The 19,484-nt window shown below is 41.0% G+C and overlaps 1 protein-coding gene across 2 annotated transcripts in view; it reads left to right on the plus strand.

Annotated features, from left to right (window-relative positions):
• Positions 1-3,862: 3,862 nt before the first annotated feature.
• Positions 3,863-19,484, plus strand: part of CDK15 (cyclin dependent kinase 15) — a 74,582-nt gene continuing 58,960 nt past the window's right edge. The window contains exons 1-4 of one of the 2 annotated variants that reach the window (XM_079783169.1): positions 3,863-4,105; positions 4,852-5,001; positions 5,215-5,315; positions 10,705-10,784. In XM_079783169.1, coding sequence (XP_079639295.1) covers positions 3,992-4,105; positions 4,852-5,001; positions 5,215-5,315; positions 10,705-10,784 — 445 coding nt within the window. In that variant the 5' untranslated portion in view covers positions 3,863-3,991. The remainder of the gene's footprint in view (positions 4,106-4,851; positions 5,002-5,214; positions 5,316-10,704; positions 10,785-19,484) is intronic. The other variant, XM_079783170.1, reaches the window with a different exon arrangement.

Raw genomic sequence — 19,484 nt, forward strand, 5'->3', positions numbered from 1 at the left:
GTGATTACTACTTCTACTACTACTACTACTACTACTACTACTTCTACTGCTACTACTGAGATAGGCCAAGCCTCTCCTAAACAGATGGGAATGTTCTTCGGTTAGTGTTTGGGTTTTTTTTTTTTAAATCTCTCCTCGATAAGTTTAAAGTTTCTCTTCAGAGCTCTGCTCTGCACCTGCTCCAATAGATACCAGCCAATGGGGGGAACCTGGAAAGCAAAGAGCCCCCTCTGCGCCTGCGTGAGGAGCCCCGCCCTGTATAAGCCTGACCCCAGCGGCAGGTTGGAGGAGCCACGCTGTTGTTAGTCTGTGTTCCCCTGGGGCATCACGCTCACTCCCTTTCTTCTTTCTCTCCACCTTTTGGATTTGTCTTGCCTCCACTCCTGATTTCTACCTGGAGGGGGGCAAGACTCCCTTTGGTGGTTAAACTACTATTGTACTTTTATCTAAAGACACACACACACACACACACACACACACACACACATTAGAAATAGGCAGAAATGAATATAAAGAGATAAATAAATAATCAAAATGTATGGATTTCATGGAAATGTGTTTTTAGGAATATTGTTTTTGCCCAGCCAGTGTGGCTCAGTGGTCGAGTGTTGACCCAAGAACCAAGAGGTCAAGGTTGGATTCCTGGTCAGGTCACATGCCCGGGGTTTTGGACTCAGTCCCTGGTGGAGGGGTGTGCAGGAGGCAGCCGATCAATGATGTTTCTAGCTCTCTATCCCTCTCCAAAAATCAATAAAAATATATTTTTAAAAATAATTTTTTTCTACTTTCTTATTTTGAAAATTCTTAAATACACAAAAGTGAACCTCCCTTAAACCACCATCTAGCTTAGACACTCATCAACATTTTTACCAATTTTGTTATTTTTATTCCCAACATTATTTTTCTGGAACAAGAAAATTATATCATTCTGCCTATAAATATTTAGTATGCATTTCAACTGTAGGATTGTCTTGAAACATAATTACCATGAAAAATTAAAAATAATTCTTAAGATCATCTAATACCATATTTAATTTTTCATATTTGTCTCAGAAATGCCATTTTACAGGGCATGGTTACCAGGGGCTGGGGCATGGAGGAAATGGGGAAATATTGGTCAAAGATATGTATATATAAATTCAGATTTGCAGGATGAATCAATTCTGGAGATATTCAGCAGGGTGACTATAGTTAGCAATACTGTATTGCATACTTGAAATTTGCTAAAATAACTGTTCCTAATTGTTCTCGAAAACAAAAAATTAACTATGTGCAGGGACAGATATATTAATTAGCTTGATTGTGGTAAACATTTCACAATGAACATATATATCAAAACATAATCTTGTATACCTTAAATATATACAATTTTATTTGTCCATGATGCCTCAATAAAGCTGATTGGCGAGAGAGATGTTTTACAGTTGATTTGTTCTAATCAGGATTCAAACAAGGTCTACATATTGCATCTGTTGAAGCTCTTAAGATTTCTGAATTATCTTCTTTTTTTAATGTCATTGATTTGTTAGATAAATCAGGTTATTCATCTTTTCTGATATCGCTGTTTGCTTTCTTGTAGTGTTATTTAACTTCTCTGTCCTCTGTATTTCTTGTGATTTGGTATGAGATCTAGACACTTGATTAGATTCAGACTAAATTTTTTTTCTTTAGTCAAAACTGCATCAGCCCTGGCGGGTGGCTCAGTTGGGAACACCACCCTGTGCACCAAAAGGTTGTAGGTTCAATTCCCAGCCAGGACACATACTAGTATCTGGGCTATGGGTTTCATCCCCAGTCAGGGCACTTACGCACTTACAGGAGGCAACCAATCGATGTTTCTCTCTCACATTGATGTCTCTCTCTCTCTCTCTCTCTCTCTCTCTCTCTCTCTCTCTCTCCCCCCCCCCCCTTCCTTTCTCAATAAAAACAGGCGTGACTCAGTGGTTGAGCACCAACCTATCAACCAGGAGGTCACAGTTTGATTCCAGGTCAGGGCACATGCCTGGGTTGCGGGTTCTATCCCCAGTGTGGGGCATGCAGGAGACAGCCAATCAATGATTCTCTCTCATCATTGACATTTCTACATCTCTCCCCCCCTCTTCTTTCTCTCTGAAATCAATAAAAATATACTTTTTTAAAAAAGAAGTCAATTGACTTTAGACAAAACATGAATTATTTTATTTTTGAAAAATCTGAAGGGTCCTTTACAATTTCTCTCAGTAGCCCATTTCAGTATTAAAACAGAGCATTTTAAACCTTTAAAAAAATCAGGCTATGCTATTTCAGCAACTTGTGACTTAGGTGAATTACCCCCTAGATCAGTGATGGGCAACCTTTTGAGCTTGGTGTGTCAAACTTCGCCAAAAAACTGAGCATAACTCGGGTAGTGTGTCACTTTGAGGAAAAAACTAACTCCAAGACTCTAGTCGCAAATGTTTCATCCTCAGGAGCAGCAAATGTTTCATCCTCGGCATGCGGCCGCGTGTCATCAGAAATGGCTACGCGTGTCAGTGCTGACACGCGTGTCATAGGTTCGCCATCACTGTCCTAGATAACATATACTAACCATTTAAAAATTAGAAAAGTTATGATCATTAGAGGGTGATAATGAAAAACTGCCTCAAACCTTGTCTGGGATATAACTTTTGTATGATAACATTGACAATCTCCTTTTAGGAAGAAATCACCATTTCTGACAAAATATAATCTAGTAGTGATAAATTCTAAAGGAATTATGAAATATTCAGAGAAATTAGCTTTTCTCACTCTGTATTGTCAATCAAAAGTTATAGTCTTTAACCAAATACTATTTTATCTTTTTTTATTAATCTAAGTAGTCACCTAAAAAACAAAACAAAACAAAAAACTACATGTCTCTAATTTGACTGACTCTTTGAATTGGCCTGTTCTAGGTATTTTCTCTTGTGGCAATATTAAAATAAAACTTTAATACATTATCATAATTAAATTATCTGAAAGGTTTTTTTTAAACCATTGTGCGGCTCATATGTCCAATACACATAAATATTGCTGTGATAACAGACAAGCCTCATTTTTTTCCTTTAATGATGATGATTGTGTGTGTGTCCTACCTTCTGTCTCACTCAGGTTAGTGCATTATAGTGGCAATAACCAACCTTAGGAGTCTATGAAAGTAAAAAGTTCTGTTCAAAGACTACAAGCTAGCTTAAGCTAGACCCTTGATGTGGCATTCTATGAATATAGTAAACATTAATTACACTGATGTGAAAGGAAGGCGGGGGAGAGGGAAGGACAGAGGAAAAGAAGGAGATATTTTAGGCAAACTCCTCTCTCTCTCTCTGCCAGTGGGCAACGGCATCTGTATTGGTATCTGTGTCATAAGAACAACCCAGGGACACACTAGATAGTTTTTGAATGAATGAATGAATGAATGAATGACTACACCTCTAGGAGTAGTAGATACACTATTGCTTGAAGGTGAAGCGATGGAGTAAGTATCTTCAGCTTTTTTTCTCTTTTATGATTCTGCGGCTGCTTTGACTTTCAAGAACTGGCTAGGTTGCAAATCCATTTTAAAGTCTGGAAAGCAAAACGCTCTCCGAGAAAAGGCAGGGAGAAAACACATCTCAACGCGTCCACTTCCGTCACTCCTGTCGTTATTATTTACAGGGATAAGCACCGTCGGTGCAGAAAGACTCCGCGCACCCACAGCGCTAACCTGGGGCTGCAGGCTGCACGTAACCGTGCCCGGCTCCCTTGCACCCAATAGCAGCCGACCTGCTTCCAGGGGTGCGCACGGGCGAGCAGGCGGCGGCGGTTCCAGTGGGTGCTTTCTCCCGCCGATGAGGAGGAGAAACTGCTGAAGTCATGAGGCCGCCCCGGCAGAGCCCTCGTGTGAGTCATATGAAAGCTCCGGCGCGGTTGACCTCTGGCAAAAAGGCAGGCACCGAGGACAGGCGAGGCCGGGGCTCAGGAGCGCGCCTTCCCCTCCCCGGGAGCCTGGAAGACGATGGGCCAGGAGCTGTGCGCCAAGACCCTGCGGCCCGGCTGCAGCTGCCATCGCTGCTGGGAGGGAGGCAGCTGTCAGCGGAGAGCGCCCGCGAGGACCGAGGCTGCCATCCAGGTACTGGTCCTCCAGCGGCAGCGTCTTCCTCTGCGGCTGGGCAGGCGAGCGCAGGCTGGCTCCCTCCTCCGCGGCAGGCAGGGTCTGGTGGGTCTGCGGTAGGTCTCGCCCAATAAAAAGACGTTTCCATTCAAGTCACAGGGAATTTATGGCCATTGTGATCAACTGTGGAGATGTGCTTGTAAACCAAAAGGGAAAAATAACCCTGGGCTTTGGGCTGCCTGCAACTCGGTGGACCTGAGGTGGAGAGAGGGGTTGTTATTCTCTTGAAACCTCGCCAGGACTCAAGTGCAAGCTGCAGTATGGCTGTGCTGTGGATTTAAATGTTCAGGAATCAGCTCGATGAGCAATGCATACTAGAAAATTATCCCCCTGCAGTGATAAATGAAGGAGACATGGGGGGAGGGAGGGAGGGGGAAGAGTGAGTTAAACAGAGATAAATTCCATCAAAGAAATTTAGGTTAGCCTACGTTTTCAAAGACATATTTTTAGGTGAAGAAAGAACGTAGTGTTTCAACAATGGATATCATTAAAATTGTGTGTGTGTGTGTGTGTGTGTGTGTTGTTGTTGTTGTTTTTTAAGTGATCTGACCTTCAGGAAAAGTGCCTTATGAGGGTGCAGAAGCTTAGAAAATATTTGAAAAGTGAAAACCAGGCAAAAAAGAAAACGAAAGAATTGCTGATGCCAGCCACTAGGTCTCGACTTGGCATACATTTTATTCCTGCACGTTCCCTTTTTTCTCTAGCTAACGGACCTAAAAGAAGCACCATGTTCCATGACTTCATTTCACCCCAGGGGATGTCAGGCTGCCCATGCCCGGAAGTGCAAGAGTAAAAGGCCACGGAGTAACAGTGAGTCTTTTCAGGAAGAGGATCTGAGGCAGGGCTTTCAGTGGGTGAGTGAGCAGCTGATGCTGATCAAGAGGATTTCATGTGTGCTTGTCCAGGGAGGCTGGCCCCACTTCCAGGGCAATTACTGAGCTGACCTTCCAAGTACATTCTAGAAAATTCCTCAGGGGGAAAAAAGTCAACACTAAAAAAAAAAAAGTGCTCTTTCTTTCTTTTTTTTCTTTCTTTCCCACCTCTCACCCCTACCTGTTCCCTTTAAGCCGACGAAGAGCCTCCTCCCTTTTGGGGCAGCCTCATCCTACTTGAACTTGGAGAAGCTGGGTGAAGGTTCCTATGCTACGGTTTACAAGGGGATTAGCAGGTGAGTGACTCATAGCTGGAGAGACTTTAGAGATGAGGATCCCTCCCCCTGGTTTGACATTGGAAAGCCAGGTGACCCATAGCAGAAGTTCAGGATCCGTGCAAGACACCATGGCCACCAGGGAGAGACATGATGACTTAAACAACCTTGCAAGAAAAGCAAATTTCTCCTGCCCCAATTAAAATCAGCCCACTCTAATGTTTATCAGCATTTCTTCTCTTGTATTCAATTCAAAGTAGACTTCCTCTACTACTGACCCAAAGAAGTTCAGTTGGTAAGATGTCTCTGAAGTGCTTTTCATATTCCCCCCTAAAATACAGTACAAGTTTGCAATGGCGACCTTGCGTTTGCTCCTTCATTCTTGCACTTTGCCCTCAGAGAAGAAACTGAAGTTCGTTTCTACAAAGCATGGTACATGCAAACAGTGATTAATCCTGTGTTTTCTACACTCATAAAGTAAACAGAATGGCTGAATAATAAAAATACTGCTAATCCAGATGCCAAGTGCCCATTTGGCTAACAATAAACTTTGAGAAACATATATGAAACATCTGTGAACTCCACTGCTTTTTAGTAAAAAAAAAAAAAAAAAAAGTTGGAGGTCTGATTTCTTTATGTCAGTTTGATGTTGAAAAATAAAATGGCTCAACTGAGGTATGTGCCCTTGACCGGAATCGAAATGGGACCCTTCAGTCTGAAGGCCGATGTTCTATCTACTGAGCCAAACTGGCAAGGGAGATGTCCAATATTTTAAGAGACAGAAAGCAAATTAAAGAACAATATGTGCTCTATGATCTCATTTAGAAAAAAAGCACTCAAATGTACTTACTATACATGTATAAATTTGTATGTGCATAGTGGAGTCTGGAAAAATACACAAAATATTCTTAAAAGTAGATACTTCTAGTGGTTGATACTGGGATGGGGAAGAAAGGTCACTAAAACTTTTCGCTTTATTCCTCAGCACAAAGGCATTCATTATATTTGTAATTTAAAAGCAAATTTTAAAATATCATAGAGATAGATGCCAAAAAGGCATGTGATAAAAATTCAACATCAACTACTAGTTTTTAAAACTCTGAGCAAAAAAGGAATGGGATGATACTTCCTCACTATCCTATCTAATAAAGAAGGAATATACAAATTGACCACCACACCCTCACAAAGATAGCAGCACCTACAGCCAATAAGGAGGGAATGTGCTAATTGACTGTCACACCCTCAAAGATGGCGGCACCCACAGCCACAAGATGGCGGCACCCAGTCCCCTCAGCCCTGCCTGGGCAACTGCCTCCAGAGTCCTCCAGACCCCTTAGCCCCCCAGCCACCCAGGGCTGTCTGATGCTCAGGTAACCAGGGCCGGCCGAGGCGCTGCCAGCAGTGGCAGCAGCAGAGGTGTGATGGGGGCGTCGCCTTCCCCTGATGGCCGGGTTGCCTCCTGCCCCTGAGGGCTCCTGGACTGTGAGAGGGGGCAGGCCAGGCTGAGGGACCACCCCCTCCAGTGCATGAATTTTCATGCACCAGGCCTCTAGTGTTATAGAATATTTCACATCAACAGCCCACACGCTTTTTGTTGTTGCTGTTGCTAATTACTACAGAGACAGCACCATCAAGTTAGAGATAGGCAAGAATGCCCGTTATCTTTTATAGTTAAAGATTACCCTTAATGTTCTAGCCAATGCAATGAGGAAAAGAAGAGTGAACATCACTTTTTTTGGGTCATAGAATTGTCTACCTAAAAACCTAAGAAACTATGGTGATAAACATCAAAATCAGTATGATAAACAGTAAGATCAGTTACAAAATAAAAATATCCTTATCAAAAGTTGTCTTTATGTATTAGCAATAACCATTTAAGAGAAAACATAGTGGGAGAAATTACTCTCACAGTAGCAGTAACAAACATCATTACCTTCAACAAGGTAGGCAGGGTTTATATAAAGATTTATTAAGGGACATTAAACACTTGAAGAGCCATAAGGGCATTCATTTTTCTCCCCATACAGGCACTCATTCAGTCTACTAATATTTTTTAAGCACCCACTGTGTGCCAGGCACTACTGTAGCCAATAAGGATTCCTCTAAGAAGGAGACAAAACCCCCTGCTTGTATGGATTATACTTTTTAGTGGGGGGTGAGATAGGCAATTATTAAACTTAGTAAAATACTGAGTTTGTCAGAGAGTGAAAAGTGCTTTGAAAAAGGATAAAACAGGGAAGAGGGGTAAGGGGTGGATTACTATTTTAAATAGCGTGATAGGAGGGGGCCGCACTGAGAAGGGAACACTTGCACAGACTCTGGCACAGGGACGTGTGAGCTGTGCACTTGGTTAGTGGAAGAGCTTCAGGCAGAGAGAACAGCAGGTGAGAAATCCCTGAGGCAGGAGCAGGCCTGGTGCTGGGAGGGGAAGAGTGGAAGCAGATGAAGGCAGGGAGAAGATGAAGTTGCAGTAGGACAGGTGTATAGGGTCGTGTAGATCATCCCAGGGACTGTTTTGTAAGGATATTTGGATTAGAACATCTAATAGTGCAAAGATGTTAATAATTCTCTAACTTAGAGTCTTATTGCATTGTAAGTGTGTTCAAAGGCTACAATAATTAAAATAGTGTAGCACAAGTATAAGAAAAGACAGATCAAAGAAGTATGAGGGTTTTTTTTGTTTGTTTTTCTTTTTCTTTTTTTAAATATATTTTCATTGATTTCAGAGAGGAAGGGAGAGGGAGAGATAGAAACATCAATGATGAGAGAGAATCATTGACCAGCTGCCTCCTGTACACCCCCCACTGGGGACCGAGCCCACAACCCAGGCATGTGCCCTTGGCCGGAATCGAACCTGGGGCCCTTCAGTCCACAGGCCAATGCTCTATCCACTGAGCCAAACCAGCTAGGGCAGAAGTATGAGTTTTAAAAGTCCAGAATAGTCACAAATCCAAGTATTAGTAAGATCTCACATATAATCATGGTGGCACTTCAAATCAGCAAGGAAAAGAAGATGGTCCAATAAATGGAGCTGGGACAATTGTTAGAAACTTGGAAATATAAATTCCCAGTGGGTTAAAGAGGTAAATAAAATTTTTAAAAATCCAGGAACTAGAAGACTAGATAAGAGAATTCTGTGTGTACATAACACTTAAGTCAGAACCCATAAGGGAAGATTGGAAGCGTCCATGGTGCCCCATCTGTCCAAGTATGTTCTACAAAGCCCCAATTTTGAGACACCTTAATAGAGGTTTTATTGAAAGAGTTACTGTGATAAAATTGACACTGGGAACCCTGGAACAAACTAAAATGTGACCTTCATTGTAGGTGCTCTCCACATCTTTAAAATGTTCATGTATACCAGTACTATCTAAGAAAGGCTGCGAAAATTGTAAAGTTTAAAGGATTTTCTAAACATATTTGACCAAAAGCTTTTTTGGAGGGGTGGTGAGAATTTCACAGAGCTATGCTCTGAATAAAACATTTTGTAGTGCCCCATGTCAGAGCAAACTGTGACCTTGAACCATAGCCTGATCTCTGCCAATAGGCCCAGGCACTAAAGCAGGTTACATGGTTTGGGGGTGGGGGAGCATTTTAGAAAATGTTAAACATCATAAAGTTTTTAAAGTTCAACCTTTCAAAGACATGATAAGGTAAACAAAAGAAATTGTTGAAGAGTACATGCAAAATAGTCTAGTAAAATGGTGGGCAAATAAGGCAAATCATAAAAGAATAGAAAAGACCAATACATATAGGAAAATTCAGTTCCACAAGTAAAGAAATAGAAATCAAAATGTGATAATCCTTTTTATCTGTAAACTAGAGGCCCACTGCATGAAATTTGTGCACGGGTAGGGTCCCTAGCAGCTGCTGGCTACTGACCGAGGCCTTCCTTCATTCCGTGCTGCCCCCTGGTGGTCAGCGCACATCATAGTGATCAATTGAACTCCCAGTCCATTGAATTCCTCAGGGAACACTTTGCATATTAGGCTTTTATATATATAGATAGGCCAAAAAGATTAAGATAAAAGCATGCTCTAAAAAACAAACCCCACAAATGTGTAGCTATCCCACCCTCAAGGAGGTGGAGCACAACTCCTCACTCCTTAAGTGTGAGCTACTCATAAGGACATTCTTCCCTAAGTATAGTGTTGGGGGGTGGGGGTGGGGAGTAACTACAGGGAAGAAATCTGACAAACGTTACCTCAGGCAGGTGATTAAGGCCAACATCAAAAACCATAATTATGATGGTATGTGCCCTTACTATGGGGTGATGAAAACGGTACTCTACCTCCTCAAAACCCCTAACCCCAGTGTTATAATCATAAGAAAACCTCCAATAGAGAGGTACCCTACAAAATTCTTCACTAAGGTGCCAAGGTGCTCAAAAACAAGGAAAGTCTGGAAAATTGTCACAGCCAGGAGGAGCCTAAAGAGACATGACAACTACATGTAATCTGGTATTCTGGATGGGATCCTGGAACAGAAAAAGGGCATTAGGCAAGAACTAAGGAAATCCTGGTAATCATATTGCAATATATAAATGTATCAAATCAATACATTGTACACCTTTAACTTGCACAACATATGCCAATTATATCTCAGTTTAGAAGAAGACTAAGATAAAAACGTGATTGATTTCACAAATTTACACATCTACTGATATCTACTTCAGAAGAAATAAAAAGAAATAATAGTTACTGTAAGAAAACATTTTTAAATAAAATGGAAAAGTCATAAATGCTATAAAAAGAAAAGGTAATATATACCAGCAAATGAATGTTTAAGACTTAAAGGTCATCTGTACTCTACCACTTTTGTGCACATGTGCATTTTGTCTTCCATGTGCACACAGTTTACAGCTGACCCTCAAACAACACGGGTCCACTTACACACAGATTTTTTTCAACAAATACCGTAAATGTATTTTCTCCTCCTTAGGATTTTCTTAGTAACATTTGCTTTTCTCTAGCTTACTTTATTGTAAGAATGCAATATACAATACATAAAACATACAAAATATGTATTAATTGATTGTTTATGTACAAGCAAGGAGATTGTTAGGATGTTAGTACAATAATTCAGATGAAAAATAAGGATGGCTGAGATAAGTGCACAAAGGAAAATAAAAGGAACAATATATATCAAAATATTATGAGGAAGGATCTGACTGGGGGTGGGGGCATTCTCCGATTTCTGTATTCTCCAAATTATTTTTAGAATGAACATGGATCACTTTGGTAAAGAGAAGAAATGTTTTGGTATACATATGCATGTTATATGACTTTTAAGACTTTTTATTTTGAAAATTTGTAGATTCGTATGCTAGAGTATATTTGGAAGGAAAACTTAATTATGATAAATTGTAATGAGCCATCTTAATGTGCGCCCTTTCCCCCCATTCTTCTAGAATAAACAGACAACTAGTGGCTTTAAAAGTCATCAGCATGAATGAAGAGGAAGGAGTACCATTTACAGCCATCCGAGAAGGTAAGAAGAGTGAAATGGACCCAACCAATATGTTTTAATTCATTGATTTGGGGGAGGGGGAAGGAGAGAGGGAATGCATTGAGTCTATCCATTCAGTATCTAGCTTTTGGTATTTCTAGAAGTAATATTATAATCATAATTTTGTTCTTCATACCAGTTTTTCAAGTATATTTACACTATCATTTTGCTACTCATTTTTGAGGAAATTAAGACTCAAAAGTATTGTATTAGTTGACCAAGACTATAAACTCAATGAGTATTTATTTAGTACTAGAGACCCGGTGCAAGAAATTCGTGCACGGGGGTTGGGGGGTGTCCCTCAGCCCAGCCTGCACCCTCTCCAATCTGGGACCCCTAAATGGGCAGTTGGACATCCCTCTCACAATCCAGGACTGCTGGCTCCCAACTGCTCACCTGCCTGCCTTCCTGATTGCCCCTAACCACTTCTGCCTGCCAGCCTGATTGATGTCTAACTGCTCCCCTGCCAGCCTGTTTGCCCCCAACTTCCCTCCTCTGCCGGCCTGGTCACCCCTAACTGCCCTCCCCTGCAGGCTTTATTGCCCCCAACTGCCCTTCCTTGAAGGCCTGGTCCCTCCCAACTGTCCTCCCCTGCTGGCCATCTTGTGGTAGCCATCTTGTGTCCACATGGGGGCAGGATCTTTGACCACATGGGGGCAGCTATCTTGATCTTGTGTGTTGGAGTGATGGTCAATCTGCATATTACTCTTTTATTAGATAGGATAGAGGCCTGGTGCATGGGTGGGGGCCAGCTGGTTTGCCCTGAAGGGTGTCCCGGATCAGGGTGGGGGTTCCCTTGGGGTGTGGGGCAGCCTGGGCGAGGGGCCTGTGGTGGTTTGCAGGCCCCCCGGTGACCCAAGCGGAGGCCCTGGTATCTGGGATATATTTATCTTCTACAATTGAAACTTTGTAGCCTGGAGCAGAGCCAAGCCTTCTGCTCGCTCCATGGCCGAAGCCATTTCTGTTGGGGTTTATTCACCTTCTATAATTGAAACTTTGTAGCCTGGAGTGGAGGCCTAGGCCAGCCAGGGCAGGTGGAAAGCTTGGCTTTCTCCATCGCCAGGGGCAACCCTAGCCTGCTCTCTCCAGCTCCGTGGCTGCCGCCATTTCTGTTGGGATTTATCGTCTATAATTGAAACTTTGTAGCCTTAAGCGGAGGCCCTGGTATCTGGGGTTTATTTATCTTCTACAATTGAAACTTTGTAGCCTGGAGCAGAGCCAAGCCTTCTGCTTGCTCCGTGGCGGAAGTCATTTCTGTTGGGACTTACGTATCTTCTATAATTGAAACTTTGTAGCCTTAAGCGGAGGCCTGGGCTGGCCAGGGTGTGCGGAAAGCTTGGCTTCCTCCATTGCCAGGGAAACCCAAGCCTCCCTCCTGCTCTCTCCATGGCCGCAGCCATCTTGGTTGGGTTAATTTGCATAATCGCTCCTGATTGGCTGGTGGGCTGTGTGTAGCGGAGTGATGGTTAATTTGCATATTACTCTTTTATTAGATAGGATCTTCTTGTGTGTTTGGTCCCATACTAAGTGTTAAGGTTATATCTGATAACCTCAGAAAAATCCATATAAAAGATAAAATTAATAATATAATTACATAAATTCTTAGTAAACAATTTACCTGAAAATAATAAGTGGTTTAGATAGCATTTGAAAAACTCTTTGGGAAGGTATGTATGTTTAGTGTTGTACCTGTATTGTCTCTGTACCCTGGGGAGTATAGTAAGTGGGTGAGGATGGACTTGGGTTTGAATCTTAGATCTACCAATTACTATTGTGACTGTGGGTACATTACTCTCCCTATTTAAGACTTGGTTTATTGAAGAAAGAGGGTGATAATATTACCTATTTCTTTGAGTTGTTATGAGGATTAAATGAGAATATGGATTTAGAGCACTAATCACAGGGTCCATTTTCAGAATTCAACAAATGCTTGGCCATTATCATTCCATTCTTGTTTTATTTCCCTCAGTGTTGACTTGTTCACCACCAAAAAACCACTATAGTGAATATAAATCTTTAAAATTCCATGTATTAACCTTTTATAAGAGCCATTTGTAATAAAATGAGAATGGGATTGCTGTCTATTTCATAAAAAAACCCAGAGAAATGGCTCTTTCCTGGCCTCACTTTCCCCCAGTTGAACTACTTTATTCTCCCTTCCCTTCTGTATGTGCACATCCTGCGTGCACCACCGCCGGGGGTTGTGATGGATGAGAAGAAAAAGCCCGATCTTTGCTCAATATCATTTTCAGATGTAACAGAGCAGATGGTTCCAGTTACAACCAGTGTTATAATGGAGGTTAAAAAAACACACAACACAAACTGAGATGAGAACCAGTTAGCATCCGTGTGGCTAATGGAGTCAGTAGATTTTGAAAGGAGCTTGGAAGGACGGGTTATGCAAACAGGCGTGGAAGAAAAGCAATTCAGAAAATGAGTTTATAACCGAATTTGATGCCACTTTCAAAGGTCTTTCAGAGCCCCTGGGAAATGTGTTCTTTTGAATGTAACTGGCAGGGCCAAATGGCTGTCAGGTTATGTGGGGATTCAGCCTGGAAGGATCAGGTGCATTCTGGACGAAAGCATGGTTTTAATATAATGGAAATTGCATTTACGAGTGCACTTATTGGTGGTCCCCATTAAAGAACGATCAGGTTTAGAAAGAGATGTATGTAGGTGAAGGAGCATTTCTGCATGTAACACAAGTCCCCAGCAGAGGGAGGGACTCTTGACCCAGGTTCACCCCATCCTCCATGCACTTGTCTGTTGCTTTGGACTTGCCTCACTCCAAGATTTTGCCCGCAGCCAGGTTTTTCGGGGTGATATCTGACAAATCCTTTCTCCGGTGTTGCCACCCGATGCTTCTCAGCATGGTTCAGGAAAGCTGAGCCCCTATTGCTGTGTATGCGAAGCGTTCCTTTTATTGCATATTTACCAGGAGTTGGCCCTCCATCGCAGGTGTTTGCAATTACACGTAGGCTTCAACTGTGGACTTTGTAGGCTTGCTTTATGGACTTACCTTACTGAATGCGTTGCTTTACAATATTAAAAACCACACAAGGATTTGCGACACATTGCAGGTCGTCAGGCATCTAATGTCCAACAGTGAGTGTTTCCTTTCCCACCCGTGTAGAAGCTGTGGGCCCTGGTTAGAGCAGCCCGCTCCCCTCCAGGAGAGAGAAGGCCTCACTGGACAACGCTGGCACTGTCCCACTTTTCCTGTAAGAACTTTCAGGATGTGAGACCAGGGAGACGGGAGGTTAAATGGGAAGGGCTGGAAGGCAAAATAGGAACAGCTGGAATTCATTAGTTAAAATCCAGGGTCACTAGCTAAAAAGGCAACTGAAAGCCACGTGCAGAAGAACTGAACGAGTAATGCAGACTTCTTTAAAAAGCCTTGAAGAAGGAATTACTTTTCCTGACCAGTTTGGCTGGACTGATGATATAGCAGCCAAAGATTTATTGGGTATGATTTTACTGTATGTATGGTCTCTATATAAGTAGAATACCTGTGGCAGTTTAATAATCTGGTCATTTGGAATACTTATTTGATCTTAACATGTAATATGAAATTAGCAAAAGTATGAACAGCACTAAGGGAAACATATTTTAACTCCCATGCCAGATAATTTTCCCATATTACCTCTTTCAATTATCTATTATAGCTATTCTTCTTCTTCTAATATATAGCTGTAATTCAAACCAAATCTCTCTTATTTAAACATTTGTACACTGTCTATGCATTCATGCTACAAACTTAATGAGCACCTACGATGGCCAGGTATTTTGCTGGCCACCGGATGCACAGTAGTGCACACAATAGACAGTCTCTACCCTCATTCCTTTGCCAATTAAAAGGATGAGCTACCTTCCAGCAACTTAGAAAATCTTTCATAAGTGGCTCTAGAGTTATATTTTAAATGTTTATTTTTACAACTAGAAGTAGGCTGATATTTGAAGTTTTTATATAAGAATATGTTCCCTGGTTTTATTAAACTGTGTATCAATATTTTGATAATGTGTATTATCCTATATAATAAAAGGGTAATATGCAAATTGACCGGATGGAAGAATGACCAGTGAGGGGGGCAGGCTAGCAAGTGGGTAGGGCCAGGCCAGCCAAAGCAGGTGCCAGCAGGCAGAGGGAGGAAACAGTGATCAGGGGGGCAGGGCAAATAGCAATATTAATATATTTTTTCTAATTAATTCAATTTCAATGTGCACGAATTCGTGCACTGGGCCACTAGTTTTAAATATCTTCCTAAAAAAATTAGAACCTTTTGGTTTAAACCCAGGACTTTCAGCATTTTTTAGGAAGCAGTCATATAACTAACCTTTTTTGAGGACTAGGCATATGACATAATTCCCCTCCCCCCAACACACACACACACACACACACACACACACACACACACACACACACATTGTCTTTTTTAAAAACCCTTACACCAACTCTAGTAGGTAAAGTGTGTTGTTTTTGTGTAGAGATGAAGGAATCTGAACTTTAGAGAGGTTAGGTAAGTTGACTGAGGTCTCAGAACTAGGAATCAGAATTGTGAGGTAGTAGATAAAATTTATTGTATTGTGATAAGTGTAGGGCTTCTTAACTCAAGCATTTCTTCTTTAGCAACAGTAAAAGTAAAAATCTGTTTTTTATGATACATTTTGTATAAATGTTAAGCAAAGTGCAGGAGAAACATTTATATATATATTTATATTTATATTATATATCATACTTGTGAATTTTGATTCTATCATGAACTCTACAGCACCAGTAACTGCAGTGCTTAAATTAGAAACAGTTTTAGCTAAGAATCTTTTAAGATCATTCTCTAGTAAAAAAAAAAAAAAACATTACAAAGTAATTATTCCCAGTTCATATATGAGAAAACTGAGCCAAAACTAGACTAAGGTTCCCCTAAGGTCATACAGTAAGGTACAGAATACCAATTAGAACCACTGATTCATTGATTACCACAGATAGACTGGGCAGGGCAGGTTGACAAGAAGTTCTTCATTAAATGCAATCAAACCACATCGTGGACATAGCATACTTACATGTGCATAGTTACATTTTTATAAAACAAAATGTTGCCAGGATGATGCTATGTGATCAAATTACAGTTCCAAAGAAATCGGATAATAACTACTTATTTAGCATTTGCTTTAATATTTACCTTGATTTCTTTTCTTGAAATGCATAACTTGACTCACTGACTTGATCTGTGACACCTAGGCCAGAGAAAATGCAACATCAGGAAATACAAACTCTTTTTAATTCAATGCCCAGTGGGGGTTGGGGAAGGAATTGGCTCCATTATTGACTCTTACATAAACTCATTTCAACTGTCAGGTCTTCATGAATTCACAAGGCCGTATGAGCACCACGTGCCCAGCCTGTGCTGCGGGCTGGAGATGCAAAGACAGGGACAGGAACAGGCCATTCCTTGAGGAGCTCACAGCCTAGAAAGGGTGTTGACTACCATATATAACTGTGCCCTAGGACTTTGAGAGTAAGCCTTGTCCTTCCTGGTAATCATCTTTCCTTTAGATGATAAACTAAAGCAGAATAGCCCTAGCTGGCTTGGCTCAGTGGATAGAGTGTCGGCCTGCAGACTGAAATGTCCTGGGTTCAATTCCGGTCAAGGGCACGTGCCTGAGTTGTGGGCTCAATCCCCACTAGGGAGAATGCAAGAGCTGATCAATGATTCTCTCTTATCATTGATGTTTCTCTCTCCCTCTCTCTTCCTCTCTGAGGTCAATAAAAATATGTTTTAAAAAATAAACTAAAGCAGAACAGAGTAGAGTAACCTCAAAATTTCATGACCCATTGCACCTGCAAAGCATCAATTTTCAAAAAACTTGACTGAACCACAAACCCCAATGAAATGAACAAAACCAAGAAATTAAATATTCTCATATAATTGCAAGATAAAAATAACTTTTTCCCTAAATTATTAAATATCTTACATACATGAGAATCTAATTAAATTCCATGTAATGTTAAACCAGTTAGTCATCCTAAATACCAGGCGTCCTCAAACTACGGCCCACGGGCCACATGCAGGTGTTTTTGCCATTTTGTTTTTTTACTTCAAAATAAGATATGTGCAGTGTGCATAGGAATTTGTTCATAGTTTTATTTAAACTATAGTCCGGCCCTCCAACGGTCTGAGGGACAGTGAACTGGCCCCCTGTTTAAAAAGTTTGAGGACCCCTGCTAAACACCTTTATGGACATTTAAAATAAAGAAAGAAATACTTTGCATTTTAAAAACATGCTTAATAACTTTCAGTTGTGGGTTATTTTTCTTGATCTTTGGGGTTATGCTGTTGTTGTTTTTTTCAGGTTTTCTCTTTGGCTTTTCTGGGTGTTCTCATGATCATACCAAGTTAATATATGCAGAATTCTTACAACAATGCCTGGCATGTGGTAAATGCTCAATGATTGTTAGCTTTCATCATCATCATCATCATCATCATCATCATCATCATCATCATCATTATAAAAGTATTTTGGAAGCCCTCAAAGAAATTCCATCGTGATCCCATTTGTCTGGAGCTTTAAAGACTCCCTGATTTATCTTTGTGTCTTTTCTTTGAAGAGAAACAAAAATTAGTAGACTCAGAATATGTGAATTATAAAAACAATAATTTTACAGGAATCAGGATGCTCTGGTTTTTAGACCTCTCCCTTCTCAGGTGGCGTTGCATCCCTCGGCTGCTTAGCATGCAGAAGACACCACATCCTGCTGTGAAGTTTATGAGGCAGCCTTGAAATTAGAAAGAAGATCTTCCCTTTCTGGGTTTGAGACCCACACGTCTGAGGCTGTAGGCATTTTAGATTCCTCCGGTGGATGGACCAAACAATATACCAACACCATGAGATAAATACTTTAAACATCATCTACTCTTTCATGTAAATTCCCTATTACTAGTCATTAAAAGTCATAGTTTCCCTGTATTTCAGTAGTTCTTGGGTGTTAAAAAAAAAAAAGCAGTAGTAGACATGGCTATAACACAACAATCATAATCTAATGAGGAAGACAACTAAAAGAAACAAGAAATAAAAGCACCATCAGCCAAAACACCCTATACCAACCAATTATAGGTATAGAAATGATATTAGGCAATTAGTGACCACTGGCTCAATAGTAAATATTTATTGAATGCTTACAATACAGCAGACATTGTTCTAGACACTGAAGACATAGCAATAAGCAAAAGACAAAAGTGCCTGCTCTTAATAGAGTTTATATCCCTAAGGGTGGACACAGACAATAAACAGGTATGTAATATGTCAATATAACAAGTGCTACAATATGCCAGAGGTGATCAGTTCTGTGAAGAAGGATAAAGCAGGGCTCAGGATGGAGATCACTGGGGTGGGGGTGTCAGGGAAGCCAAGACTTTGAGCAGAGACCTGAAGAAAGTGAGGGAGGAGGCATGCAGGGAGCTGAGACAAGAAGGTTGCAGGCAGAGGGAAGGGTGAGTGTGAAGACCCAGCAGGGAAATGGGTTTGGAAATGTCCAAGGAATAGGTAGGAGGCCGATATGACGAGAACAAGGACAGGGAGTGTGAGTTGACGAGGGCAGGAATTATCAAGACCTCTGTATGAAATAAAGATTTATAGTCACGGATATTCGCAGGGAGCCTCATCCTAAGTGAACATCAAACTTGGAGCTTTTTAGCAAATGATAGTTTGGAGCCATTATAATTAACCAAATACTCCATCATAATTTTAAAAATTAGCATCAGGAATTTTAGTAACATCATATTTAAGTGAGACTAAATTTTGTATTAAAAATAAATTTAAAGATCTTTACAATATTCTTAGTAATTCCAGCTTTACCATATCCATTTAAAATCGAATTTGGGGCGTGTTTTGTAATATGGGGGTGGGGGGGCGCATAGACAGAGAAAATGAACATAATTTGCAAATAAAAGTACACATAAAATACCAGCATGTTTAACTGATGGTTAGAAGTCATTGTAAGTATGGAAGGTGTTGGAAACTCTAGCAGAAACAAATATAAACAAAATTTTTAAAAAATTTAAATTACAATTGGATGCAATAAATACCATATCATATTAGTTTCAGGTATACAACATCGTGATTAGACATTTACATAACTTATAAAATGATCACCCCAATAAGTTCAGCCTCCATATCTGACACCATGCATAGTTAAGCACAGTATTATTGACTACATTCTATTTACCGTGCTTTACATTGCCATGACTGTTTCAATAACTGGCAGCTTGCACACTTTAATCCCTTCTCCTTTTCACCCAACCCCTCTCCCTTCTGGCAACCATCAAAATGTCCTCTGTATCTATGAGTTGACATAAACAAAATTTTAATTTATTAATCTGGGAGTGGGGATTTAGTGGGGCTCAAGGTGGAAGGGAGGGCCAAATACCTGTTGGCTGGGATATTCAGTCTAATTTGCAACCGTGTGATGCTTGACATTTGCCAGGGACCCGCGCACGGAATCTGATTCCGCCCTCATGTCAGTCCTGTGAAGTCAGGTTGGGGAAGACGTTATCTCTTTTTCACAGGGAGGGAACAGAGACTTGGGTTGAGATACCGCCCCGCGCTCACTTGGCTAGAAAGTGGCAGGGCCAGGATTCATATGAGGGCTTCTGGCTCCACAGTCGGCTCTCCGTTAAGACACTCAAT

Source organism: Cnephaeus nilssonii (assembly GCF_951640355.1).
Source record: "Cnephaeus nilssonii genome assembly, chromosome: 10".
In the NCBI taxonomy this organism is placed as follows: Eukaryota; Metazoa; Chordata; class Mammalia; order Chiroptera; family Vespertilionidae; genus Cnephaeus; species Cnephaeus nilssonii.